Raw genomic sequence first — 27,889 nt, 5'->3', positions numbered from 1 at the left:
CTGGTCAAAATGCTGTGACATACTCATTGCTGGATTCTCTTGACTTATCTTCTTGTAACTTGACCTTCACTAACCCTATATGTGTAGCCTGGTTCTTATCAATTTTGTGTTGACTCTTCATGCTATACATCCCATTGTGCTGCTCAACTATTTTTGTATTAGTGGCAGCATTATACAATATATTTCTGATATACAGTTATGATGTTGTTTTTGATCTCAAACTTGTATAAATCTGACACACACACACACACATGTGCGTGTGCGTTTTATGTAAGACACATTTAGTCTCGTATTAATGACAGCATTTTCCAAAATATTTCTATTATACTATAGTTATGTTGCTAATAGTTATAATGTTGTGCTTGAACTTGCACTTGTAGAAACTTTACTTATTTACAGTGCTACGGGGAGATTTCTCTCCCCCCTAGGAGATGTGTCTCAAAAGACTTTTTGCATTTCCGGAGACTTCATAAAAGCTTGAAGACTTCATGATGAAATCTCTTGGAGTTTCATAGTGTCCAAATCCAAGAAGTAAATTCTCCCTGGAGTCTACTAATAAAAGAATCAATGTAAAATATAATATTAAATTATTTTATGTATTTTGGCCCTCAGTTTATTCTTTTTTAATGCAAAAATTAAAACCAACGACAATTTAATGATAGCTGAAAACTTTGAGATGAATGATTACAACCTTGTGGAGTAGATGATAGTATTTTTTGTTAGAAAATAAAGTCCACGAAAATAACTTGGGGGGGGAGGAGCGGTGGGGGCGGGGAGGTGGTGGTTGTTAATCCATTATAAACAACTCATAATAACTTTATCAAATCAAAAGATGCAACAACCATAGAAAGATAACCATGCACAATAACACTAGATATGTTAACTAGGGAAACCCTTGATCAGAGGGAAAACCCCGGTGGGAATAATGCCCACAAAATGATGTATTGATAAAATTAAGTTCCTTGTGAAAGGATGTGACCCTTTTAGGAGTCAAATGAAATACAATCATGACATATGAGTCCCTATTAGGAGACTTTGAATCCCTATCAGGAGATTCCAACCCTGTTAGGAGTTGAAAGGAGGACAACTAATCCCATTGTTCAAATAGCTTTAGACTGTCTTCACTAAACAATCTTCAGGATAACATATCCAAGTTCTTGAACTGACTAAACAACTCCTCCTTTGCCAATACAGTTCCTTTGAAGCTCACAACACATCAACAACATTAATTTCTGCTTTGATCATACATAATTCGCATCCAAAGCTCGAATAACATAACCATCCACACTAGATCACATGGACATTTTACCACAAGGAAACAAACTTTCCTTTATACCAAGTCCTAATAACTAATTGAGTCGGCCTTGAGGCTTTCTCAATTACAATGAATAATCCACATTAAGATATTACATTTACATGTTACATTACAAAAAACACTTCCCACAATGATATTAACATAAGTTGGCTTTCTGGGAACAACATGCTGAATAGACTTCACTACTCATCACAAAATGAACATCTGATTCTGCCATGCTAACAATAGCATCCTGAACATGTCTTCTACCAAAATCCAAGCCCGCTGAACGATCCTCACTCTCACTGAAAAGATACAACACAAATACCAGAAACTATTTACCAGAAACTCGCTCTTAGAGTAGTCTCCATGAAATCTTCTGCGACTCTCGCAAATCTTCATATCTCTTTCTGTGAACATAGACACAACATTCAAACACATTCCTGAATACTCCTCTTAGTGCGCATAACAAAACTCTCTGACCACGAACCTTGCCAAACAAATCTTCCTCTGCAACTCTGGTTGAACTCTTCAGAAAATTAATATGTTGACATTAATGGCAAACACTATCATGAATGCAACACATAAGTACTTAATCATCTTTTTGGCATGTTGACAAACTCCCCATACAACAATATTAAACATTCATGATTAACATCATCATTATACTAGATACTAGATAGATTTCTGATTTTTGTTTATAGTGCTAAGTTTCTTCATTTTTGTTTGCATATCAGCAATTTAGCATAAAACTATACTTCTTTGAATTTAAAATTTGAATATGTAATGATAACCTCAGTGGTTATTATTCTGATATGATTATGATCAATGCGATATTCAGAAATCAGATACGACTATGAGATACATGAATGTGATTATGTGAGTTTTGAACTATTTGACTCTATATTAATGTGACATTACTATTTGTATTTACTCTAGTCTTTTAGTTTTACGGTTTTACTATTCTGTATTTAGTATGAGACTCTTTAAGCTTAAAAAAAAATTAGTCCCTAGGTACCCCCATCTCCTATTTTTTTAAAATAGTCATACTGGTACCAGTACTGGAGACCTCCAAGTCTCTCCGTCTCCCGCTAACCTTGCTTATTCAATATAAGCATAACTTGTCTTAATGACACCATTATATGACATAGTTCTGTTACATTGTTGTTGAGTTTGTTAGCAGTCATAGTGTTAGTTATATTGATTGCCATCACTGAAACACATCTCTAGTCCCCAAAATGCCATGGAATATAGCATTTAAGTTATTCCTCAAGATAATCTGTAATAGCTTTATGGAAATCATTATTTGGGTACCCTTTGAGCATCTGGAGAGTCTGCATCAGGAGAAAGATTTATAGGATTTCTTTCATTATGGCAGAACTAAGGTTTTGATATTCTTTTCAAAGAGAAAATTGATAATGGGGTTAGTGTCAGAGAATTGATCTTCTTTTCAATTCACTTGCAGATCCATCAAATTTATGAAGAATTTTTCAAATACAAAATCTTATGGATACCTTTCTTGACATTTCAGAGCCAAAAGTTTATAGAAGATAACCCTTTCCCATGAATTGGTCTGAATTTTCATGATCCCCATAAGGATATGTGCGATCTGTCTGGTTCACTGAGATGTCCTCTATCAAATATAGATATATATTGCATAGGATTCAGAGGACCATTAATACGGGAATTAACTCTTTGTTGGAAAACTTAATGGTTGGATTTTGTTCTTATTTAAATATTTTGGGAAGCCGTCCATCTTCTCTAAGAGGCATGTGTAATCCTGTATATTTCCTGTTGTCAATGAGATCTTCACGATGGCATCGATTTGATTGGCTCAAACTATTAAGCTCCTTGGGTGGTTGTTCCTAGGTCAACAGATAAAAATCAAACAGTTTATTTGCCAAAAATATCCTGCTGTATTTGTCTTGCATAAATAAATGGCACAATTCATGTCCACAATCTGTGTTAGTGTGTATGGTAATCACACATACTTATTGAGGACCTGCGAGAGGATAGGTGCAAATGTTAAACATAATTACATAAAAATATGCCAAGCATGATATTTGCTAGGAAGCTAGGTGCCATTTACTGAAACCTAGAGTTGATTCAAGTGGATATGAAACATCAGGATAAGGCTATTGCACTCTGTGAAACTTGTAGAGTGCTATCTGGTGTTCTGAAAATTCCTGATTCCAGCCATTTATCTAAACTGAGTTTTGATTTAAGTGGCTATGAATTATGAGCTCCGGGATTACTTTTCCGCCTTGTCATACTTTTAGACCTGAAGTATGTGTATTGATTATTTATAAATATATTTTTACTTTTGATATTGCAGATATTGTTTTCTTTTTGCTTGATGGTTAAATTATTATGGCCATGAAATCATTGTCTCAGATTATTTGTCTACACAACAAATTTCTTTCCTTTAATAATATAATGTATGTATGTTTTTTCTGCGATGAATAAACATTTTAATGAAAAAGCAGGCTATGAGGATTGTGGAGGCTTTAGAGGGAAAAGGATTTCATATTCCAACCACAAGAGGGGAAACCTACTTAGGTGTGCAATTGCGTACACTAACCCGACAAGTGAGTTTTGACCTTCGAGACTGACTCTAGTTTGTACAGTTTTTAAATATCTTCTCTTATGCACAGTTTAATTTTGCTTGCAGAAATTATCCTGATAGGGTAGCTTAATTTTTTTAGTATCTGGACTTCAGAATATGAATATAATTCTAGTTTAAAAGACTAAATATTGTAGCAGCTTCAAGGACCTGGTGCAGAATTGCCACGCAGGATCTATACTCTTATGTCGATTTCTCGAGTACAATCTCAAGTTGAAGGAGCACAGACCTTGCTCCCTGGATTGGCTAAAATAGATGAACAAAGTCTGGGTGACATGCATGAGGTAATAGCAATTTGATATTTTAAACTGATGTCTCTTTGGAGATGAGAAATTTGTGAAATTTGACTTGTTTGTTATTTGACATTTCAGCTCTTGCGCCAGCAAACAGATGCTATTTCTAGTCTTGCTAGCATTTTAAGGAAGGATACAAGAAATATAGAAATTTTAGTTTCAGAAGATACTGAGATGAGAGATGAAGGTGCTGAAAGTGATTTGAGAAGATCTGGAAGAAATGGAACTTTGCACGCCTATAATACAAATAGCTTGAATGGCTATTGAATTTGAATCTTTGACGAATGCTACTTTTGTGCTTGCATTCTTACAATGGTTAAGTTGGTTCTGAGAAAGTGTCAGAATGTTGCATTAAATGTTCCAATAATTATATCTGTAATATTTTAGAACAGGTATTTGTGGTTTTCTTGATATTTGATTTTGCATGCATTGTAGTTTTCTAAAACCTTTCTGTCTCAAACAAAAGTGACTGAAGTGTCATTTTAACAACTTAGATGATCTTACTGTCATGCAAAAGATCCAGTGAAAATTTCCATTTCTGAATGCAAATTGTTGGCAACTCTTTCCTATTTTTTCTATTCCAGTAGGTGTCTCCATGGTAAGCAATGAATGGGTTCTGAATGTTATTCTTTGATGATCTAGTTTTCCACTCTTGTATTTGAACTTTTTATCATCATAATATGAGTGGCTTCTTGTTGACTCGATGACTCTGTGCAGTCATCTTTGCTTTGGATCAGCATTCTTCTCTCAAATAGTAATGTTTTTGATTCAACAACAGACAAGGAACTTCTAGATAGGTAAAACTACCTGGATCAAACTCGACTCCCACAAATTCCTTGTAACATGCAAATAAAAAGCTGCAAAAAATAATTGTTCAACTCCATATCATTTGAACATGTTATTGTTTGTCATTAGTAATTATTAAGCACAAAAATGAAAGTGACTTGTTTCTGATATGCAACCCAGGCTTGAGATTAGTATCTTACCCTAGAACATGCAAGCTGTCAAATAACTTATTTGACTAGAATTTTAACTGGTGGACTCAAGGATGGATGAAAGGTTAGAGGTTTCAGAAGACTGCCCAACCTTGCAGCCAAACACACAAAACACGGTCAGAGAAATTGAGTGCAAGGATACAATAACTTGTGTTATTGAAAATAGAATATCAACATGCCTGCAGGCTTATATTTGAGGTTCATTGACTGCCATGGGTTTACAACATAATTTTGTTTAGCTAGAATATTCTTGAATCTCCATCCTCCTCTACTGTTCCCTAGCCATTTTGTAATTACTAGAGATCCTATAATATGCTTCTTTACTTGTATATAGTGCTACACAATTGGACGGGGGTACAGATTTTGGGGATGGAGGGACAAATGGCCTAAAAGGATATATAAGACAATAACAAAATTGTAAATACTCAATACTCGAATATTGAATGATGAAGATTGAATATTAATAAAATACTGAATAAAATTTAAGTTTGACAAATGAAATTGTTGAGCCGATGAACGGAAGATTTTTATTATATCAAAAATATCATGACAATGATTACAATAAGTAGCATGATATTAGAGCAAGTACAAAACGATAAAATTTAGTGAGTAGAGGCCTCTAATATTCCCGAAGGAGAATTCTTCATCATTGGAACTATTGGATTCATCACGTTCAAGATTTGCGAAAGGAACACTAACCAATCCTACATTTGAAGCTATAACACCTTTGATCCTTGTCAATTTGCAATGGCTCCTATGGCTCTAATCCTTACATATAGCTCTACTCTCTTTGTAAATTTAAGTTTGACAAAAATGAATGGATTATTTTTATTGTATAAAAAATATCATAAAATTGAAAACTCTAATATTCCTCGAAGGAAAACTCTTCATCATTGGAACTATTGGACTCCTCACATTCAAGATTTGCTAAAGGAACAACAACCAATCCTACATGTGAATCTATAACATCTTAATCCTTGTCAATTTGCAATGGCTCCTATGCCTCTACATCCCAATGTATGGCTCGACTTTCTTTACAAATGTATGTCTCAGTCAATGAGACACAAGACGCTATGTGAAGCCATGAGTTTTTCTACTTGACAGGAGGCAAGTCTATTCCTCTCAAGAGAGTGGATGAAGCTAGAAGACTAGTCCCTCTTTCGAACTGAAGAATTAGAAACTTGGGATAGAAAATGAATGCTTAGTGTAATAGTCTTTGATTTTTATCTACGAAAGGTCCACCAAAAAATTGTGTCCTTGTGTGCCATAGTTCTTATTGTGACAAGCTAGAGTTGTCGTTGCACCAAAAGATCAACCTTTCAATGCTTGATACAACCACTAGCCTTATAGAATATAGGAGACGGTTAAGCCATGTCATGAATCCCGAAGGGGTTCGTTGGCGATTAGTCCAACACTCCTCTATTCAACGTTACTCGAGGGGATTTGAACTTGCGACCAAGCTCTGATATCACTTGATACAAGCTAGAGTTGTCGTTACACCAAAAAGATCGACCTTTCAATGCCCATACAACCACTAGACTTATAGAACATAGGAGGCGGTTAAGCCATGACTTATAGATACCTCTATGAGAAATTTCATCCACTCAGTTTGAATCATGCTTGTAGTATTGGCATCATACATCTTACAAATGTACTTGAATAACTTTGCCTCCATGTCATCATTCTAAATTGTGTAACTTTACGAGTATTAGACATTTATCAATGGGGATTCAATGCATCAACAACCACATCTAAGGGGGTATTCAACTTGTGCCATGTGCTATGATTGGCTGAATGTGTACATTGTAGATTGCTAAAGTGGGGTCAATTTTTCACATAACAACCCTCATTTGGTCAACCATAGAATTGTTGGATTCATGCATTGGAGCAAGGATAGAGATTGTATTTTTGCATCACCTCAAAATATATCACTCTTGATTATCTCCTCTTCCTCTTCTTTGTCTTGGCCTTGACCCACCAATTTCTCTCTAAAGTCATAACCATGAGTTGTAGTGCCTCTTGCAACTCAATCATTCTCTCCAAGAGAATGAAAGAAGATGTATATCTAGTATCAACTAGTTTTAAGATCTCTTTCTTGAATTGCTTGTGCATGTGAAGTGTGGTGTTTATGTAGATAAGCATTTGGGTATCTATTACATTCTTGACTACTTTAATCTTGTCAATCTTTCCCATGCATTTGAGTGCATTGTTCATTATATGCACTAAACATGGAGTCCGAAATATATGTTTGTAGGTTGCCTCAATAATCTTCTTTGTAGCTTTGCACGTGTTGCGTCTATCACTACTTGGACCTCATTTTGTAGCCTAATCTTTTCAATAGTCTCCATAAGGTTCAACCAAATTGAAAATCAACATCTTTGTGATGTGTCAAACAATCAACTCCCTTGAGAAAGTATGTGTCGTCTAATGTGTAACAACATTGTTGATGAGTGGGCAATGGTTAATCTTTCTCCAACTGTCCATAACTATGCTGTAATTAGACTCCACCTAACATGCTTTCATTTGGTGGCACATATGATGGTCCTTCATGTTGATGTGCATGTCTTCATTTGTTGACGTGTCTCCACGAATGACATCCTCCACAAATATATATTTGCATCCGGCGACTAGAGTAAAACTACAAACAAACACATAAGATATCGGTCTTCAAGATGTTTTACTTTTGTCTTCAATCCAAGTTTAGTATTTAAATATAATTTACCTCTAGGATAAATAAAGGTTTTATGAAAACATTAAAAGATTATGAAATATTATTTTAGGGACACATATCTACAATCTTGATGGGGACACAACCCAACAACCAGAATAGCCACAATAGAAAGGGGAAAACTATATTAACTGAGAAAATAAGCTGGTACAAACAGTGCAGAGAAAATAAACTCAAAACATGCCCTGCGGGCTTACAATAGCATAAATCTGGAGAATATTTCTCCTTTTAGCACCTCCTCTCAAGCTCCAATCCGAACTGCCTTTTACAATGCCAGAAATCTCCTTAAATAGACCCCAGAGGGTTAAGGACTAGGAGTACATTCTAGAAAGTGCTAGTAGGCATCCATCGACAAAATAGAAGGTTCCGGAAGCTGCGTTAGAAGTCGGTGCAATTCTAGAAGAATCCAGAAATGGTAGCCGAACTTCCGGGAGGCATAACTTTTGAACCGTAACTCCGATTGACGAACCGTTTACATTTTCGGAAAGCTCTCGAAGCGCTCTATAGCCCTATGGACCAGCTTCGCTCGTCCTCCATTTTTCGACCCTTTTCGAGGTCATTTAATGCCCCAAACCTGACTTTGAAGCATTCTTAGGGGGTCTCCAAAACCCGAAAAACTGCAATAACTTTCAAACCGTGGGGCCTTTTGACCTGATTCTTTTTCTGGAATGCTCTAAATCTCGATTACATTCATCTGGCCAAGTCACACCTTCTAGGTCACCAAAATGATGGTCAAATTGCATGCTCCTATTTTTTCGAGATTTTTAAATGCACTGATAGTTGAACTATGAGAGTTGGAACCTTTATTTGAGCCAAATGGGTATCCAAAAATGCAAAGACATAAAATAGAAACTAAGTCTAAGTACATTTTTTGGGTGACACAGGATTGCCCTTATACCTCTGGATGCTCCTGCATCAGACACCCAGGGTAGATTGAAAAGTGACCCTGTCACTTTATGGATGGTAGAGGAAATCCCAAATGGGAAACCTCAGCTGCTGAAATCCAAGTTGAGTCTTCGATCGGTCGTCCTTTCCATTTGACCAAATACTCTTCATACTGCCTGTTTCTGGTACTCCTACCCACACGATGATCTAGAATGTCTTCTATCTCCTCCTTCTTAGAAGCAGGAATTGGACATGGCTCTAAAACCAGCTCCTCATCAGTACCATCATCATGATACTCTGTCAAATCTGCAATGTTGAAAATGGGAGAAATGTGAATACCATCTGGCAGCTCAACCTCATATGCATTTCCTGAGTTATGTTTCTTCAAAATTTTGCAGGGACCAAATTTCTTCATTTTCAGCTTGTTGTAAGTACCAACTGAAAATCTTTCTTTTCGTAAGTGCACCATGACTAGATCCCCTACTTGGAATTCCTTATGTCTTCTCTTTGCATCAGCCCTAGCTTTATACTCTTGATTCATCTTGATAATGTGTGCTTGAACCTCCTCATGTAGACGCTTGATGTGTTCAGCAAATTCCTCAGCTTCAGCACTTGTTCTCTCCCCTTGTTCTATCTTCCTCAATTCTGGTGCAGTCCTTGGGCTATTCCCATATACAATTTGAAATGGTGATTTTCCAGTACTCCTATTTACAGAGTTATTATAAGCAAACTCTGCCTGTGGTAGAATCAAATCCCATCCCTTGGGCTTATCTCCAACTAAACATCTCAGCAAATTGCCCAGACTTCTATTTACCACTTCTGTTTGACCATCAGTCCGTGGGTGATGCGTGGAACTGAATTTCAAGTCTGTTCTCAACTTCTTCCACAATGTCCTCCAGAAATACCCCACAAATTTAGTATCTCGGTCAGAAACTATAGTCCTTGGAAGACCATGTAGTCTCACCACCTCTTTGAAAAACAAGTCTGCAATATGGACAGCATCATGAGTTTTGTGGCATGGAATGAAATGTGCCATTTTGGAGAACCTATCAACCACCACGAATACTGAGTCATTACCCCTTTGTGTCCTTGGCAATCCAAGAACAAAATCCATACTTATGTCCTCCCATGGCCTTGATGGAGCAGGCAGTGGCTGATATAGGCCAGTATTTTGACTAAAACCCTTGGCAACTTGACAAACCTGGCAACTCTGTACAAACTTCTTCACATCCTGTGTAATTTGAGGCCAAAAATAATGTTCTCTAAGAATGGCAATGGTATTATCCCGACCAAAATGTCCTGCCATCCCTCCACTGTGTTTCTCCTTAATCAGATTTTCCCTCATGGAACTCCTTGGAATGCACAATTGACTACCTTTGAACAGCATGCCATCCTGAATCAAATAGTCTAACCACTTGGTTCTATCTACAGCAACAGGTTCTTTACAAGCTTTCCATGCTTCAGCAAAATCAGGATCCTCGGGGTACAAATTCTTGAGTTCATCAAACCCAACTACTTCAACCTGCATTGTTGTAAGCAACAATTGTCTCCTACTTAATGCATCTGCAACCCTGTTAGATTTTCCACTTCTATGCTTCAACACAAATGTATAACTCTGCAAGAATTCTACCCACTTCATATGCCTCTGATTCAATTTACCTTGGCTATTTAGGTACTGTAATGCCTGATGATCAGTATACAAAACAAATTCCTTTGGCAATAAATAATGCCTCCATTTCTTTAAGGCCTGAACTATTGCATAGAACTCTTGATCATAAACAGAATACTTCTTCTTTGCATCATTCAATTTTTCACTAAAATATGCCATAGGCTTACCTTCTTGGCTTAATACAGCCCCAATAGCGCTACCACTAGCATCACAGTCCACCTGGAATACTTTTCTGAAATCTGGAAGTGCCAACACAGGCTGTTCAGTCACCTTCTTCTTCAGCAATTCAAAACTTCTCGCAGCTGCTGCAGTCCATTTGAACTCTTTTCTATCCCTTCTTATTGTATCAGTTAGAGGTGTACATATGCCACTGAAATTCTTAATAAACTTCCTGTAAAAACTAACCAGACCATGAAATGATCTTACCTCAGTAGCAGACCTTGGAGTAGGCCATTCCAAGATGGCTTTAACCTTCTCTGGATCCATTTTGAGACCTTCAGGTGATATAACAAATCCCAAATAGACTAACTCCCTTTTTGCAAAGACACACTTCTTTAGATTAATTAACAGTTTCTCTTCCCTTAGCCTTTCAAGGACACTACGAATATGCAGTAAATGTTCTTCCAAAGTCTTGCTGAAAATTAAAATATCATCCAAATAGACAATAACAAATTTTCCCAAGAACTTCTTAAGTACCTCATTCATGAGCCGCATGAAGGTGCTTGGGGCGTTCGTCAATCCAAAGGGCATGACTAACCACTCATAAAGACCCTCCTTGGTCTTGAAGGCTGTTTTCCACTCATCTCCTTCTCGAATCCGTATCTGATGATAGCCACTCTTCAGATCTATCTTTGTGAAGTACTGAGCTCCGCTCAAGCAGTCCATAAGATCATCCATCCTTGGTAAAGGAAACCGGTACTTGATGGTTATCCTATTTATAGCTCGAGAATCTGTACACATCCTCCACTCTCCATCCTTCTTTGGTGCAAGTACTGCAGGTACTGGACATGGACTCAGGCTCTCTCGAATCAAGCCCTTCCTCAACAGCTCCTGAACCTGTTTATTTAGCTCCTCTGTTTCAGTAGGAGTCATCCTGTGAGCAGCCTTGTTAGGCAAACTAGCTCCTGGAATCAGATCTATTTGATGACTGATTTGCCTTACTGGTGGCAATCCATCTGGAACATTATCAGAGATAATATCTCCAAATTCTCCTAGTAAATCTGAAACTTCAAATGGTATTTCACTACTACCTTCTTTATCTTTTCTAGGAATCAAAGCATAGCACATGCGCTGATGTTTCATGCCATCTAAAAACTTCCTTCCATCAACAAGACAAATCCTAGCACTGCTACATACCTTTTCACCTTCCTTTTTCATGGGCTTCAATTTGTGGCGAACTCCATCCTTTGTCAGAGAGTATGTGTTTGCATGTCCATCATGTATTGCATGTCTATCAAACTGCCATGGTCTACCCAACAATAGATGGCAAACATCCATCGAAATAACATCACAAAGAACTTCATCATGGTAACTCCCAATTTTGAATTTTACTAAACATTGTTCACTTACCAGGACCTTATGATCATCTTTTACCCAAGAAATCCGATAGGGCTGGGGATGTTTCTCCCTCTTGAGCTTCAGCTTAGAGACCATCTCTTCGGATACCAAGTTATCAGTGCTACCACCATCAATGATCACATCACAACATTTATCCTCACACTTGCATCTGGTACGGAACAAACTCCTCCGTTGTCCTGGTTCATTTTCACCACTTAGTAGGACTCTTTCATTTACCAAGGTCTCTCCTCTTTCTGCATCCTCTGAATGTGATGATTGTGCATCCTCATCCACATGAGCAACCCTAGCTTGGCCCTCAGCTCTCCTATCTATCCTTCCTTGTCGTTGAGGGCATTCAAAGGCACGATGACCTTCTTCATTGCAATGGAAACAGGTACCACGGAAGCCTCCTCTTCCTTGCCCACGTCCTCTACCTCTTCCTCTTTGATTTCCAAAGTCTTGATCGCGGGAGCGGTTGAAACCCTCATTCCTCTGGTTCCTGCTAGTATTCTCATCTTCATTTTTCTTTTGAGTTTCATTGCGGCCTCCAGATGATCTACCGCTTCCCCTTCCTCCTTGGCCGCGCCCTCTTTGTCTTCCTTCAAACCTTTTACTCAGCTTCTCTTCAACTCGTAGGGCAAACTGGTATGCGTCTTCAACGCTGGTCATTCTTACCAGACTTAATTCCTCCTGGATGCTAGGTCGTAACCCACTAATATAACGAGCAACCTTCTCCTTATTTGCTTCTGCATGCCCCGCTCTAATCAGGAGTCGGTAAAACTCCTATGTATATTCTTGGACTGATCTTCCTGCTTGCTTTAACCCATGCATCTTCTTAAACAGATCAAGCTCGTAGTCCACAGGAATGAACTGCTTCTTCAATTTGTCCACCATGCGATCCCATCTTGTGATCTTCTCCTTTCCTCGTCTAAGTCTTTCCAGTTGAATCTCTTGCCACCAGATTTTGGCATGGCCTTTTAGTTTGGCCTTTGCAAACTTAACCCTATCTGGGTCCCTTATATCCTCATACTCAAAGTATTCGTCCAGTTCATTGATCCAATCGATCAACTCATCTGGTTTCAAATTTCCCGAAAATATACCCACTTCAATTGTAGGTCTTTTCCCAAACCTAGAAATGGCCCTAAAAAGCCTTTCCTCTACAGGATTCAGAACTTCCCCGTCAACTTCCATTACTTCCTCTTCATTGTCATCCTCACTATTGTCATCTGCGGCAATATTTGCTCCTCTACGAAGCTCCTCTTGCAATGCTTGTACCTGTCTCTGGAGGGCTCTAACCTCCTCAGGATCAACAGCTCTGGCCCTTCCACCACGCTCTCTTCGTGGAGGCATCTTCTAACTCGAACCCACAACCACACAGTCCTGGTGCAAACTGCCTCACAATCGGCGCTCTGTCTACACACTCAGGAAAACCCGCTCTGATACCACTTGATGGGGACACAACCCAACAACCAGAATAGCCACAATAGAAAGGGGAAAACTATATTAACTGAGAAAATAAGCTGGTACAAACAGTGCAGAGAAAATAAACTCAAAACATTCCCTGCGGGCTTACAATAGCATAAATCTGGAGAATATTTCTCCTTTTAGCACCTCCTCTCAAGCTCCAATCTGAACTGCCTTTTACAATGCCAGAAATCTCCTTAAATAGACCTCGGAGGGTTAAGGACTAGGAGTACATTCTAGAAAGTGCTAGTAGGCATCCACCGACAAAATAGAAGGTTCCGGAAGCTGCGTTAGAAGTCGGTGCAATTCTAGAAGAATCCAGAAACGGTAGCCGAACTTTCGGGAGGCATAACTTTTGAACCGTAACTCCGATTGACGAATCGTTTACATTTTCGGAAAGCTCTCGAAGCACTCTATAGCCCTATGGACCAGCTTCGCTCGTCCCCCATTTTTCGACCCTTTTCGAGGTCATTTAATGCCCCAAACCTGACTTTGAAGCATTCTTAGGGGGTCTCCAAAACTCGAAAAACTGCAATAACTTTCAAACCGTGGGGCCTTTTGACCTGATTCTTTTTCTGGAATGCTCTAAATCTCGATTACATTCATCTGGCCAAGTCACACCTTCTAGGTCACCAAAATGATGGTCAAATTGCATGCTCCTATTTTTTCGAGATTTTTAAATGCACTGATAGTTGAACTATGAGAGTTGGAACCTTTATTTGAGCCAAATGGGTATCCAAAAATGCAAAGACATAAAATAGAAACTAAGTCTAAGTACATTTTTTGGGTGACACAGGATTGCCCTTATACCTCTGGATGCTCCTGCATCAAATCTTATAAAATTGAGATTGCATCTATTAATACAAATTTGACCAAATTTTAACATGGTATCAAAGCAGGTGTGGGAAAAAGATTATGTTGGCTCCTAATTTAACAATGTTTAAATAATCAGGACATTGAAACAAAATACATCTAAGGGTAGTTAATTCCAAGGATGGATGCATTTGAATATAACTTGGGCCAACTAACTAGGGAACAATTCCTTCTCCACTTCAAACTCTACAAGATTTAGGCTGGCTTACCTTGGATTCACACAAACATGACCAATGTAAAACATATTCTAGAATCCAAACAAAGCAGATAATACATCGATTCTTCTATACTTATGTAATACAATAGGTAAGCAATAACTAGTTACAAAACCTATGAATTCACAAGCTAAGTGAGGGTATTCCTTCTAGCTCTTCAACATAAAAGGAAAAATCATTTTGATAATTCTAAGATTTTAGTAAGAATCATGAACCAAACAATAAGAAAAATGTAGATCCTGCATGAGCAGGTCCTATCCATTGAGTGTTACATAAGTTATAACATACACCATGACCCGTATGATCTATCCATTTACTTTGTAAATGAGACATCAACTTTCACTATAATTCCTCTACTCATCAAAATCCTTCCATGAGATCTACAATTTTGTGAAAGTATGTTAAGCGTTTACTCAATCCTTTGAATTAACACCAAAATCTACTATGGCATGCAACTCAAAACAAGCTATAACTGAGATTTGTGTTCTTTGTCCACATTATACATAAAATTGCACAACTCAAAGACAAGAGACACGATTCAAATGAGAATACGCTGATAGCTACTTTGTATTTATTTATTTGAAACTAAATACATCAAGATGCATTTGATAACTCAAAGCAACACAAAATAAACTAGGATTGTAACTATTGCTTCATTCATTTGCTCAAGGAAAAATACATCTGCTGTTCAAAACAAGAAAAATGTTGAAGAATGGTGGAAAACTAAGTTGTGGAAACTTGGCTAACAAACTGGAACCAACCTTGGAGAAAGAAAGAAGAGAAAAATAAGTAGTAGAAGAAGAAATCCCAGATATGATCTAATAATGTCATTTGTCCACTTGAATCTCTTCCGTATGTTGAAACAAAGCCTCTCTCCTCTCTCCTTAACTAAAAATGGATAAGATCTCATCATTTGGTTGCAACAAATTGAGAAAATATCCCCAAAATGATGAGAAAACCCTTCCGGAAGAATACCATATTTGCTGCTAAAAACCCCACTAAAATGCCTACCAAATGGACGCAATGGTAAATTAATGGTGTTGACACTTTCCTCTCCAACCCAAACGGGGGATTTGTAAAATGATGCCTCTAACTACCACAAAGATGCCAAGGAAAAAGCCCTTGCTGAACAAATCGAGGAATATGTCTCTGTCACTAAGACCTACACTCATTCTACCTACAAAAATGAATAGTTTGTCTTGAGACCTTTCCAAAAATATATGATTTTGATATACTACTCAAGATGTGACGTAGAAACCCTCTTGGAAAGACAATCAATCTAACTAAAAAAATGTGTAGGCCCCTTCATCAAAATATTTCCAATTTATTGTATAGTAGGAATTATACAAAATGCAAATTTCATTTCCCTTCAAGAAACTGACGACAGGTCTGCACATGTGCTCTGATTGGTGGAGAAGAATCTTATTTTGTATTGGTTACATTTTTTGTGAGATCCACCTCTCCTTAATATGTCTTTGCTCCATACATGAGCCCTCAACTTACTTGGGCATTAATAAATTAAATGTGCACCATTGGAGGAACATTGATTTCAAACTTTGGATTTCCCTCTAGTTTAATCACCTAGTCGAACCCTCAGTCAATCTATAGGTGCCATGTGTTGCTCTGTGACTGGCTTGTGAAATCTAGTCATATCCGTGTCACCATCTTTTGGCATCATCTTAATGCCATGTGCTGTCCCCTGATTGGTTGACCTGGACACGTCATGCCCACCTTAGCTTTAACCACTTGGGTCTTGCAACCACGTGTCACAATCTCATGTTTTCACGATGATGTCACATGTTCTTGAAAAATCATGAGATCTTGCCATGTATATGTTGTTGGCGTCACCATCCACAAGGTCTCTCGCGATGTATCCCTCTCTGATTTGCCTGCTCTTCTGCCTTGTCGCTAGTCGGTCACCACCTCGACACACCTACCTCAACTCCTACTGAAACACGATTGTTTGCCACATGTCCTATTCGCCTAGTTGGCCTTCTCAAGATCTATCACATCTTGTGTTTTCACGATGATGTCGCATGTTCTTGAAAAATCATGAGATCTTGCCATGTATCTGTTGCTGGCGTCACCATCCACAAGGTCTCCCATGATGTATCGCTCTTTGATTTGCCTGCTCTTTTGCCTTGTCACTAGTTGGTCACCACCTTGCCACACCTACCTCAACTCCTACTGAAACACAATTGTTTGCCACATGTCCTATTCGCCTAGTTGGCCTTCTCAAGATCTGTCACAATCTCGTGTTTTCACGATGATGTCACATGTTCTTGAAAAATCATGAGATCTTGCCATGTATCTGTTGCTGGCATCACCATCCACAAGGTCTCCCGCGATGTATCGCTCTCCGATTTGCCGGCTCTTCTGCCTTGTCGCTAGTTGGTCACCACCTTGCCACACCTACCTCAACTCCTACTGAAACACGATTGTTTGCCACATGTCCTATTCACCTAGTTGGCCTTCTCAAAATTTGTGCCACATGTCCTATTCGCCTAATTGGCCTTCTCAAAATCTGTGCCACATGTCCTATTCGCCTTCTCAAGATCTGTGCCACATGTTGCGGCCTGACTAGTCAAAGGATCACCTTCTATCTCCTTGGTTGGTCGCTACATCACATTCATACTGTTGGTAGTGAAAATTTACTTATATGTGCTCGGCTCGCTGGGACCCACACAAGCATTTTTATGTTATCTCCCATGTATAAACACAACTTTGTATTCCCGTGCACAACGAATGTGTGATAACTCAGAAAAAGTCTTACCCTGTGCTTTATCTAGACGCGAGCCCTTTGATTTTATTAAGAGTCTCCCATAAAAATAGTTCGATCACGCCATATCTTAAGCATTTGGATGACACATTATCAAGAATAGTGCACATTCACCTATCTTTGCCACAAGAAAAACGTATCATCCGCTTAAAATCGGAGGTGCCTCCCAAGTCGCCTCACTGTCATATCACCTTTTTACACTCTTATCCTTCGTGGATTCCTTAGAATCTTCCTGTGACTATAAGAAGTCAACACTATCGCTCTCCACAATAGGTTTTGCAAAACACTAAGATGGTGTATCTGGCAAATTGAGTTTGGGCAATAATTAAAACAATTGATTCATTCTGTGTGCTTTCGTGAGCAGATTGGAGATAATTCAGGAAAAAAAAGCATTCAACTTTGGTCAATGTCACAATAAGGGTGACACGCGACTGCCTGGCTTGGGCTCCATCAAAAAATTCACCTTTTTAAACTTTGCCAGCGTTAACCAAAGAAACTTCAAACTTTTATAGCAAATACCAAGCATTGCTCAAGAATGAGAACGAGTGCTCTAGATAGTATTTTGTACCTGCACAAATTGCCCCTCAATCTGACATGGCCGCTCCAGGATTGGCATCACTCATATTATAACTTCAATGATAAAGTTCACCGAGCGGGACACACACAACCTTCATAATAATGTCCTTCTGATTTGGCTTCTTCCGATGTTGACTATTCCTATCTCATAACATCTTTCTTTAACTTGATTATGGGGTAGTACCCCACATATATCCAATGTGGATCTCTATGCCTTAAGGGAGAATACTTTCCTCCTTGATATTTGGAGTCTCTATATTTATTCTTCATAGTGTACTTGGAAGTCAATATTTATTTGAAAGTCTTGTCTTCCAACCTGATTTATTTACCATATACAAGCTTCCAACTTAGAAGAAGATACAATTCACCATTTACTGTTCTTCTTTGACTCGTACCTTGCACATCTCATCTCATTAAACATAGGAGAATATTGCTCATGAAGATGTTCTCACAATTACGAGCCTTGGAGATTCACTGGTGTATTCAATTTCATTTTCACCGTTGACTCATTATTAACTTGCAAAAGGAAATTGTATTCCTCATCTTGTGAACCATTTCTCTCGTCCACATGTTAAAAATAATCAAATCACCTTAAAAGATGCCATTCTTACTGGTTGTAAATGAGTCTTTGAAAATGAATTCAGGCTAAAAGCAAGTTGGGTCAATCAGTGACCCAACTTTAAAAAAATGATTTCAAACAACTAGATTTTAGGAAAACTCATTTGAATACCTACCCACACTCGTGAAATCAAGTCTGAAAATTGGTTGCTCACTTAAAATCACCTTTTTACTCTCTTAAAAATATGCCACTTTTGTGCTGAGGAAATCTCGAACTAACTTCAAAAACTGATAACATCAAACAATCACAGTTTGACACTAGGCACATCTATTCTTAGTTTCACAAAGATCCATTCTGGAAGTTCTCAGATGATTACAGTATTTAGGTCAAAAGACATTGACCACTGAAGTTTCCTATCTAAAAAACATCCTGCAAACAACTTGTCAAAAACAAGAAAATGCATCTGGAATGACCTTAAAAAATAGGTCAAATGAACACGTGGGGATTTGAAATCTAGGACATATGCTATCTTTTATATGGATAGCATGCAAACAAGTTTTGGTCTCATGAAAAATAACTGGGTGAGTTTGGAAAGCCTTTGAAGTTGGCTACTGGAAATTGCAGATTTAGGTAACTTGACAAAACAATTTTTTTGCATATGGAATGGACTCGGGAAAGTGTGCAAATGGATTGGTGAAAACTTGCAAATTGTCATACTTCGAGTATTTTCAGTGTAGGACATAGTGGCATAATTGGTTTAGGCTCATCCATCATGGATTCAAACTTATAATATTTCAAACAGGGCTATTAATCAATCTGTGAAAGTGATCATCAGTAAAACATAAAAAAATGTAAATAGAATCACGTTTGAACACTAATCAAACAGACTCATCAAGATCTCAAATATGGAACATAACATATTTCTGACCTCTAGAATGTAGTGGCGAAGGAAATTCTACATTTGGGTCAATGGGGTCAAATTTACATTCAGTCAAACATGGTTTCCTAGATTTCTAAACAAAATGCAACAACATGACAACAATGAACAACTAACTTTGGGGAGATACAAAACCTATTAAAACATGTGGTAATTACCTAAAAAATTGAAACATAGGCTCTACGCTATGCATTGTATACAATCCAAAAGTGGAAGTTCATGAAACTTTACCAGATGCAAGCTATTCAAATGCAAACTAGCCCTTCAAACAATGTTTAACACTTTGGCAAATTTGTAGATTTGATAAGTGCATAGAAACACATCTCCCTGAATGACTCAAAATTTGAAACCAATGACCTCAGATGTTTGGACATAATAAATGCAAGGTGTGGAATACCCGAAACATATCATAGGCCTCAAAATGATAGCTCAGGTACATAGGCATTAAAGCTCTTATAGGGGTTCTATTTGTAAAATTTTCAAATATGGTATTGGAAATCCTTATAGATTTTCGAGTCCCAACATTGGCTCTATTTGGGGATGCATGCCCCTTACGAGCATGAAAAAAATTCAAAGTCTCTTGGTTGAAGTAGATCACTCCAAAAGACTTTATTAAACAATAGTTTTATTGAAAGCAAGAAATCTACTTCTAACTATACAAATGATGACCCTGAGCCACCAAAACTTCAAAGAGACTTCTTACCTTTGTCATAAACCTGATTTTCATTCATATCTTCTTGAGATTAACTAGAAATTTCATTCACATCAATACCATAAAAAACACCAACTCCTTCATTTAATTAATTAGGCAAAAAGACATTATCCTCTTCATTTTCATCATGTACATACAAACTAGGATCAACTTCAAAATGGCATTGATCATAAAAGTGTGGATCAACATGCTCAAAGACATCATACCCAAAGTGAAAATCTTCTTAAACACATGATTCATGCATGCTATCAAGCTAGAAAATGAAGGACTCATACTCAACTTCATGATGTATGCCATACTTACCATGAACTTGCATCTCTTATTGTATAACTGACTGGCATATGAATGAGCATTCTAACTTGTACTCACAAATGTCATTAGCACCAAAGTCTAAAACAACTTCAAGGTATCCCAATGCGTCTTCACACTCAAACAATGGATTACCAATCTCAAGATAATATTCAATATTACAACCATTGCAAAGTGCTAGCTGATCCATATCAGAATCCTCATCATAAATTTAATTAGTAGACTCACACAATATCAACCTCTAAGTCATTGTCACATTTAGCAGAAGAGCAACCTGATTTTTCACAACAATATGACAATGTGTCACCATTAATATAAGGACTAACTGAATTTGAATCTTAGATGCGCTCTTCAAAAAGTGGGTTACTAATTCCATGCAATGCACCCCTATGAACATGAATACAAATAATGGGATGATCGATATCAAAATCTTCATCATACAAAGCATTATCAAATTACTTGAATTCATTTTCAAAATCACTATCATGAATACTTTCACCACATGAGGAAAAATTAGAATCATCACTACATGAAGATGCAACATCCACTTTACCAATTAAGCATGTAGAATATAAATCAACATTATTTTCATTGTCTTCTTCCATATGACTAATTGAAAAAGAGCACCAATCATCCTTCAACTTATCACTATATGCTGATGTACACAAATTTGAAACCAAATATTGTTGAAAGTCATAAACATCTACTGTAGGAATTGCATCATAGAATGACAAAGTTGAAGTATGTTCATTTGAAACTTTACCACATGCTGAAAATGATTAAACCAATGGTTTGAGATCATGAATTGCATGCATAACCTCATGAGGCTCCTCTACAAGATTAAGTGAATTGTCCTTATGTATAGTGCACTCACCTATCATTTCTTTATCTTCATATTTGGGAGACAAAACCTCTTCAAGCTTTTCAACTAGAAGCTGATTTGAAAAATGTAAAGATGGAAGTGCATTTTCAAATTTAGATGAGTGACTCATACATCCACTTGTTGAGAGGGATTCATTCTCATAACTAATCTCTTCCTCTCACATTGAATCTGACTCATATGAAGACAAATTAACACCATCTATGTCATCAATCTCACTTCATGAATAACAAGTTCGAACATCCTTTTCATCATGGGACTATGGCATATATTCTACAACTTCTTGATTAGTAATATTGTGAACATAATAAAAATCATTAAAAGGAGAAGAAACTACTATAACTATTTCATACATTTGAAACTCATTATGTGGTTCATACATATTAGGATTGGAAATACCATTTACTCTTACAACATTATGAATGTACACATTTTTCATCAACACTAAAGCATCCCTATCTTGCAAAAATAGTCCTTATCCAAATATTTATTCAAATCTAAATTCAAAATTTGAATGGAAGCCACAATAGAAGTAGTATCACATGGACATGAAGCTGAAGCATCAACATGAAATTGATCCTTACCCTCAGATGCATCATTCCATAAAACACTTCTAGAAAAGTGACTTCTAGTTAACCCATACTTCATGTTGTTTTCAATATCTATTATAGTCATAAATGCTTGGTATGATGTCTTAAGTTCTTTATCCCTCAATAAGTAGCTCATCTTCTTGTCAAACACATCATGTTAGGATTAAAGAGACATAAATTAGAATTACATGCAAATATGTCCAATAATAGAAAATAATAATGCACATAGAAGAGAACACAAGATACAGAGATTTAACGTGGTTCACCCAATCCTTGGGCTATGTCCACCAAACAATGAGTCCAATATTTTTATTATCAAATGATTACTACCTAATTGTAATCTATAACCCCTTACAACTCAATATTGTTGCAAGAAGCTATTATCACATCACACTTCTTATGTAATTTCTAACCCTAAGCCATTTTATAAAAGATTTTTGCTATTTTAGGGTAATAGTTAGTTACAATATGTCAGCCCAAAAATTATCGATAAAATAGGTCTAGACTATGGATAGTGTATAGTACTTTCTTGATCAGTCACCACAAACTAACAATCTCCCACTTGGGGATTGATCAAGCTCCACACTAGAAAATAATCTCCCACTTGGAGACTAATCCTATATCAATACTGACACTCCACAAGGCTCCCACTGAGTCAAACCACCATGGACTTAGATGTTCCTTTATTCTATTTAGTTGAGAAGAGCAACACAAGATAAAGAGGAATTTATCTTATCCCTTGTCACTATGTTTGTAAACATATTTGTTGGATTATTATCTGTATGTATCTTGTCCAATTTTAATCGTCAATAATCCAAAACAAACTGAATGAAATGATACCACAATTGTATGTGTTTTGTCTTTCAATGCAAAGAAGAATTCTTAGCAAGATGAATTGCACGTTGACTATCTGTACATAAACAACTATCTCTCTGTGGATGTCCCAATTCTTCCAAGAACAATTAAAGCCATATGATTTCCTTGGCTACCTCTATAGCAAAAATATACTCTGCCTCTATAGTGGATAGAGAATTCACCTTCTATAACTGAGAAACCCAACTCACTGTTGCCCAACCAATAGTAAATACATAACCTATAGTACTCGACCTGGTATCAAGATCCCCTACCAAATCCGAGTCAACCTAGCCCTGTAAATCAGTAGTAGAGCCCCCAAAATGTAAATATTTACAGTATGTTCCTTTCAAATATCTGATAATCCATTTGATTACATTCCAATGCTCAATTCAAGGACAACTCATATACCTACTAATAAATCCCATTGTATGTGCAATATCTGACCTAATACATACCTAAACATCTTATCCTCCTCTTCTTGTGTCTTTGGACTCATCTCCTTAGTCATTTTTAAATGACCAGGAAAATGTGTGCTAAAAACTTTCACATTCTCCATAGAGAAACATTGCAATTCCCTCTCAATATAATCAGTATGAGATAATGTCAATTTTTTGTTCTTTCTATCTTTGCAAATTTTCATACCAAGGATTTGTTTTGCTGCCCCAAATCCTTCATTGAAAATGAATGTGCTAACTATTGTTTAACCCCTTAATGTGATCCATGTTAGGCCCATCTACAAACATATCATTAACATATAAACATGAAATAATTTAACTCTTGTCATCCAATCTCTTAAAATGAATACAATGATTTGAATGACACCTAGTATATTAATGCTCATGCATAAAAATGTCAAATTTAAGATACCATTGGGATGATTGGTATCAAAATCTTCATCATACAAAGCATTATCAAATTACTTGAAGTCATTTTCAAAATCATTGTCATGAATACTTTCACCACATGAGGAAAAATCAGAATCATCACTACATGAACACGCAACATCCACTTTACCAATTAAGCATGTAGAATATAAATCAGAATTATTTTCATTGTCTTCTTCAATATGACTAATTGAAAAAGAGTACCAATCATCCTTCAACTTATCACTATATGCTGATGTACACAAATTTGAAACCAAATATTGTTGAAATTCATAACCATTTGCTGTAGGAATTGCATCATAGAATGACAAGGTTGAAGTATGTTCATTTGAAACTTTACCACATGCTAAAAATGATTCAACCAATGGTTTGAGATCATGACTTTCATGCATAACCTCATGAGGCTCCTCTACAAGATTAAGTGAATCATCCTCATGTATAATGCACTCACCTATCATTTCTTTATCTTCATACTTAGGAAACAAAACCTCTTCAATATTTTCAACTAGAAGCTGATTTGAAAAATGCAAAGATGGAAGTGCATTTTCAAATTTAGATGAGTGACTCATATATCTGCTTGTTGAGAGAGATTCATTCTTATAACTAATATCTTCCTCCCACATTGCATCTGACTCATATGAAGATGAATTAACACCATCTATGTCATTAATCTCACTTCATGAATAAGAAGTTCAAACATCCTCTTCATCATGGGACTGTGGTATATATGCTAAAACTTCTTGATTAGTAATATTGTAAACATAACAAAAATCATTAAAAGGAGAAGAAACCACTGCAAATATTTCATACATTTGATACTAATTATGTGGTTCATACAGATTAGGATTGGAAATACCATTTACTCTTATAACATTATGAATGTACACATTTTCATCAACACTAGGAGCATCCCTATTTTGCAAGAATGAATCCCTATCCAAATCTAAATTTAAAACCTGATTAGGAGCCACAAAAAAAGTAGTATCACATGGACATGTAGCTGAAGCATCAACATGAAATTGATACTTACCCTCAGATGCATCATTCTAGAAAATACTTCTAGAAAAGTGACTTCTAATTAACCCATACTTCATGTTGTTTTCAATATCTATTGTAGTCATAAATGCTCGGTATAATGTCTTAGGTTCTTTATCCCTCAATAAGTAGCTCATCTTCTTGTCAAACACATCATGTTAGGATTAAAGAGACATAAATTAAAATTACATGCAAATATATCCAATATTAGAAAATAATAATGCACATAGAAGAGAACAAAAGATACAAAGATTTAATGTGGTTCACCCAATCCCTGGGCTATATCCACCAAACAATGAGTCCGATTTTTTTGTTATCAAATGATTACTACCTAATAATAATCTGTAATTCCTTACAACTCAATATTGTTGCAAGAAGCTATTATCACATCACACTTTTTATGTAATCTCTAACCCTAAGCCATTTTATAAAATATTTTTTCCATTTTAGGGTAATAGTTAGTTACAACATGTTAGCCAAAAAATTATCGATAAAATAGGTCTAAACTATGGATAGTGTATAGTACTTTATTGATTAGTCACCACAAACTCACAATCTCCCACTTGGGGATTGATCAGGCTCCACTCTAGACAATAATCTCCCACTTGGAGACTAACCCTATAGCAATACTGACACTCCACGATGCTCCCACTGAGTCGAACCACCATGGACTTAGATGTTCCTTTATTCTATTTAGTCTAGAAGAGTAAGAAAAGCCGAAGAGGAATTCATCTTATCCCTTGTCACTATGTTTGTAAACATACTTGTTGGATTATTATCTGTATGTATCTTGTCCAGCTTTAACTGTCAATCATCCAAAACAAACTGAATGAAATGATACCACAATTGTATGTGTTTTGTCTTTCAATGCAAAGAAGAATTCTTAGCAAGATGAATTACATGTTGACTATCTATATACAAATAGCTATCTATTTGTGGATGTTCCAATTCTTCCAAAAATAATTAAAGCCATATGATCTCCTTGGCTACCTTTGTAGAAAAAATATAATCTGCCTCTATAGTGGATAGAGCATTCACCTTCTATAACTGAGAAATCCAACTCACTGTTGCCCAACCAATAGTAAATACATAACCTATAGTACTCGGCCTAGTATCAAGATCCCCTGCCAAATCTGAGACAACATTGCCCTGTAAATCAGTAGTAGAGCCCCCAAAATGTAAATATTTACTGAATTTTCCTTTCAAATATCTGATAATCCATTTGACTACATTCCAATACTCAATTCCAGGATGACTCATATACCTATTAATAAATCCCATTGCATGTGCAATATCTTACCTAGTACATACCATGACAAAACTAAAATTCTCTGATTGGTTGAAGATGAGTGGGTACCACCTCAAAATGTCTATCTTGTACACTTCATCAATATCTCCTGATACCCAACATTAGTAAGCCTTAGATTGATTGTGATGTCCCATATAATAAAGAAAAAGGTACCTTAGACATCTTATCCTCCTCTTCTTGTGTCTTTGGACTCATCTCCTTAGTCATTTTTAAATGACCAGGAAAATGTGTGCTGACAACTTTCACATTCTCCATAGAGAAACATTGCAACTCCCTCTCAATATAATCAGTATGAGATAATGTCAATTTTTTTTTCTTTCTATCTTTGCAAATTTTCATACCAAGGATTTGTTTTGCTGCCCCAAATCCTTCATTGAAAATGAATATGCTAACTATTATTTAATACCTTAATGTGATCCGTGCTAGGCCCATCTACAAGCATATCATTAACATATAAACATGAAACAATGTAACTCTTGTCATCCAACCTCTTAGAATAAATAGAACAATCTGAATGACACCTAGTATATTAATTCTCATGCATAAAAATGTCAAATTTAAGATACCATTGCCGAGGTGCTTGCTTCAAGCCGCATAAACTTTTCTTCAATATGCACACTAAATTCTCCATACTTTTGACCTCAAATTCCTGTAGCTATGTCATATATATCTCTCCATCTAAATCACCATGAAGAAAAGTTGTTTTAACATCAAGCTTCTCCAAATGAAAATCTTCAATAGGAATAATACTTAAATTAATGTGAATAGAAATTATTTTAACAACATGAGAAAATATCTCATCAAAATTAATGCCCTTTTTCTATGGAAATCCTTTTACAAATAACTTAGTTTAAAATATTTTCTTTCCTCTATCCTCTTCTTTCAACCTATAGACCCATTTATTCTGTAAAACCCTTTTACCTACATGCAACTTACATAAGTTCCAAATCTGATTTTTCAGTAAGGAATCCCTTTCTTCTATCGTTACAAACTCCCACTGAATCTTTGTATCCACCCATAAAACTTCATCATAATATTCAGGTTTACCAGAACTTGTTAATAGAATAGAATATAAAGAGGGAGAAAATCTTTTCTAGAGGTCTACTTAGCCTTGTTGACCATCTAGCATTCAATGGGGTTTCTGGTATTGTTGTGGTTGTTGTGGAATATGAGGGACTGTTGGAACATCATGCAACACTATATAATTATTTTCTTTCTTCTCATGCTGCTGCAACAAATCTTTGTACAATACTTATTGAATATGGCATCCCAACTTCTTACAATTTTATGATTTTCAAAATCTCAAAGCCTATAACCAAATTCATAAATGTCATATCTAACAAACACACATTTCTTCAACTTAGTTTCTAACTTGGTTCTATTTTCATAATCTATATGGGTATGTGTAGGATCATGATGTGCTAAAAAGTGGCGATGTGAAAAAAATAGAGTTTGAAGATGTCTAAAAGTGTCTCAAAATCTGCTCTGACTTTTTTTCACCTATCCAAGTACCAAACCTGGAAAGTAAGGCCCAAGCCTTATCGAATATCCAATCAGAGATCAGATATCCAATATTAGATCAGATATCTGATCTCATATCAAATATTCGATACTGGCGGCAAAAAAATTGGAGGGAAAAATGAATTTGTGAGTTGTGTGACTAATTTGAGTTATGAAATATGTAAAGATATAATATATAATCTATAAATATATAATATAATAACGTAACTATTTTAAGTAATATAATATATAATACAAATATAATAACGTAACGTAAAGATATAATATATAATCTATTAATATATAATAATATATTATGTTATTATTATTATAGTCTATAAACATTATATATATTATTATATTATATT

The 27,889-nt window shown here is 36.3% G+C and overlaps 1 protein-coding gene across 4 annotated transcripts in view; it reads left to right on the top strand.

Moving 5' to 3' along the window:
- Nucleotides 1-4,788, top strand: part of LOC149543000 (nuclear pore complex protein) — a 79,200-nt gene extending 74,412 nt beyond the window's left edge. For 2 of the 4 annotated variants that reach the window (XM_089797926.1, XM_089797927.1), the window contains 3 exons: nucleotides 3,781-3,882; nucleotides 4,055-4,201; nucleotides 4,289-4,788. In XM_089797926.1, the coding sequence (XP_089654052.1) occupies nucleotides 3,781-3,882; nucleotides 4,055-4,201; nucleotides 4,289-4,477 (438 nt within the window). In that variant the 3' untranslated portion in view covers nucleotides 4,478-4,788. Of the gene's footprint in view, nucleotides 1-3,780; nucleotides 3,883-4,040; nucleotides 4,202-4,288 lie in introns of all 4 variants that reach the window. The other 2 variants (XM_089797928.1, XM_089797929.1) reach the window with 2 other exon arrangements.
- Nucleotides 4,789-27,889: the final 23,101 nt, after the last annotated feature.

Source organism: Cupressus sempervirens, chromosome 8 (assembly GCF_028749045.1).
Source record: "Cupressus sempervirens isolate cs-2001-9-10 chromosome 8, ASM2874904v1, whole genome shotgun sequence".
NCBI lineage: Eukaryota > Viridiplantae > Streptophyta > Pinopsida > Cupressales > Cupressaceae > Cupressus > Cupressus sempervirens.
This window is presented reverse-complemented; position numbering and strand designations above follow the sequence as displayed.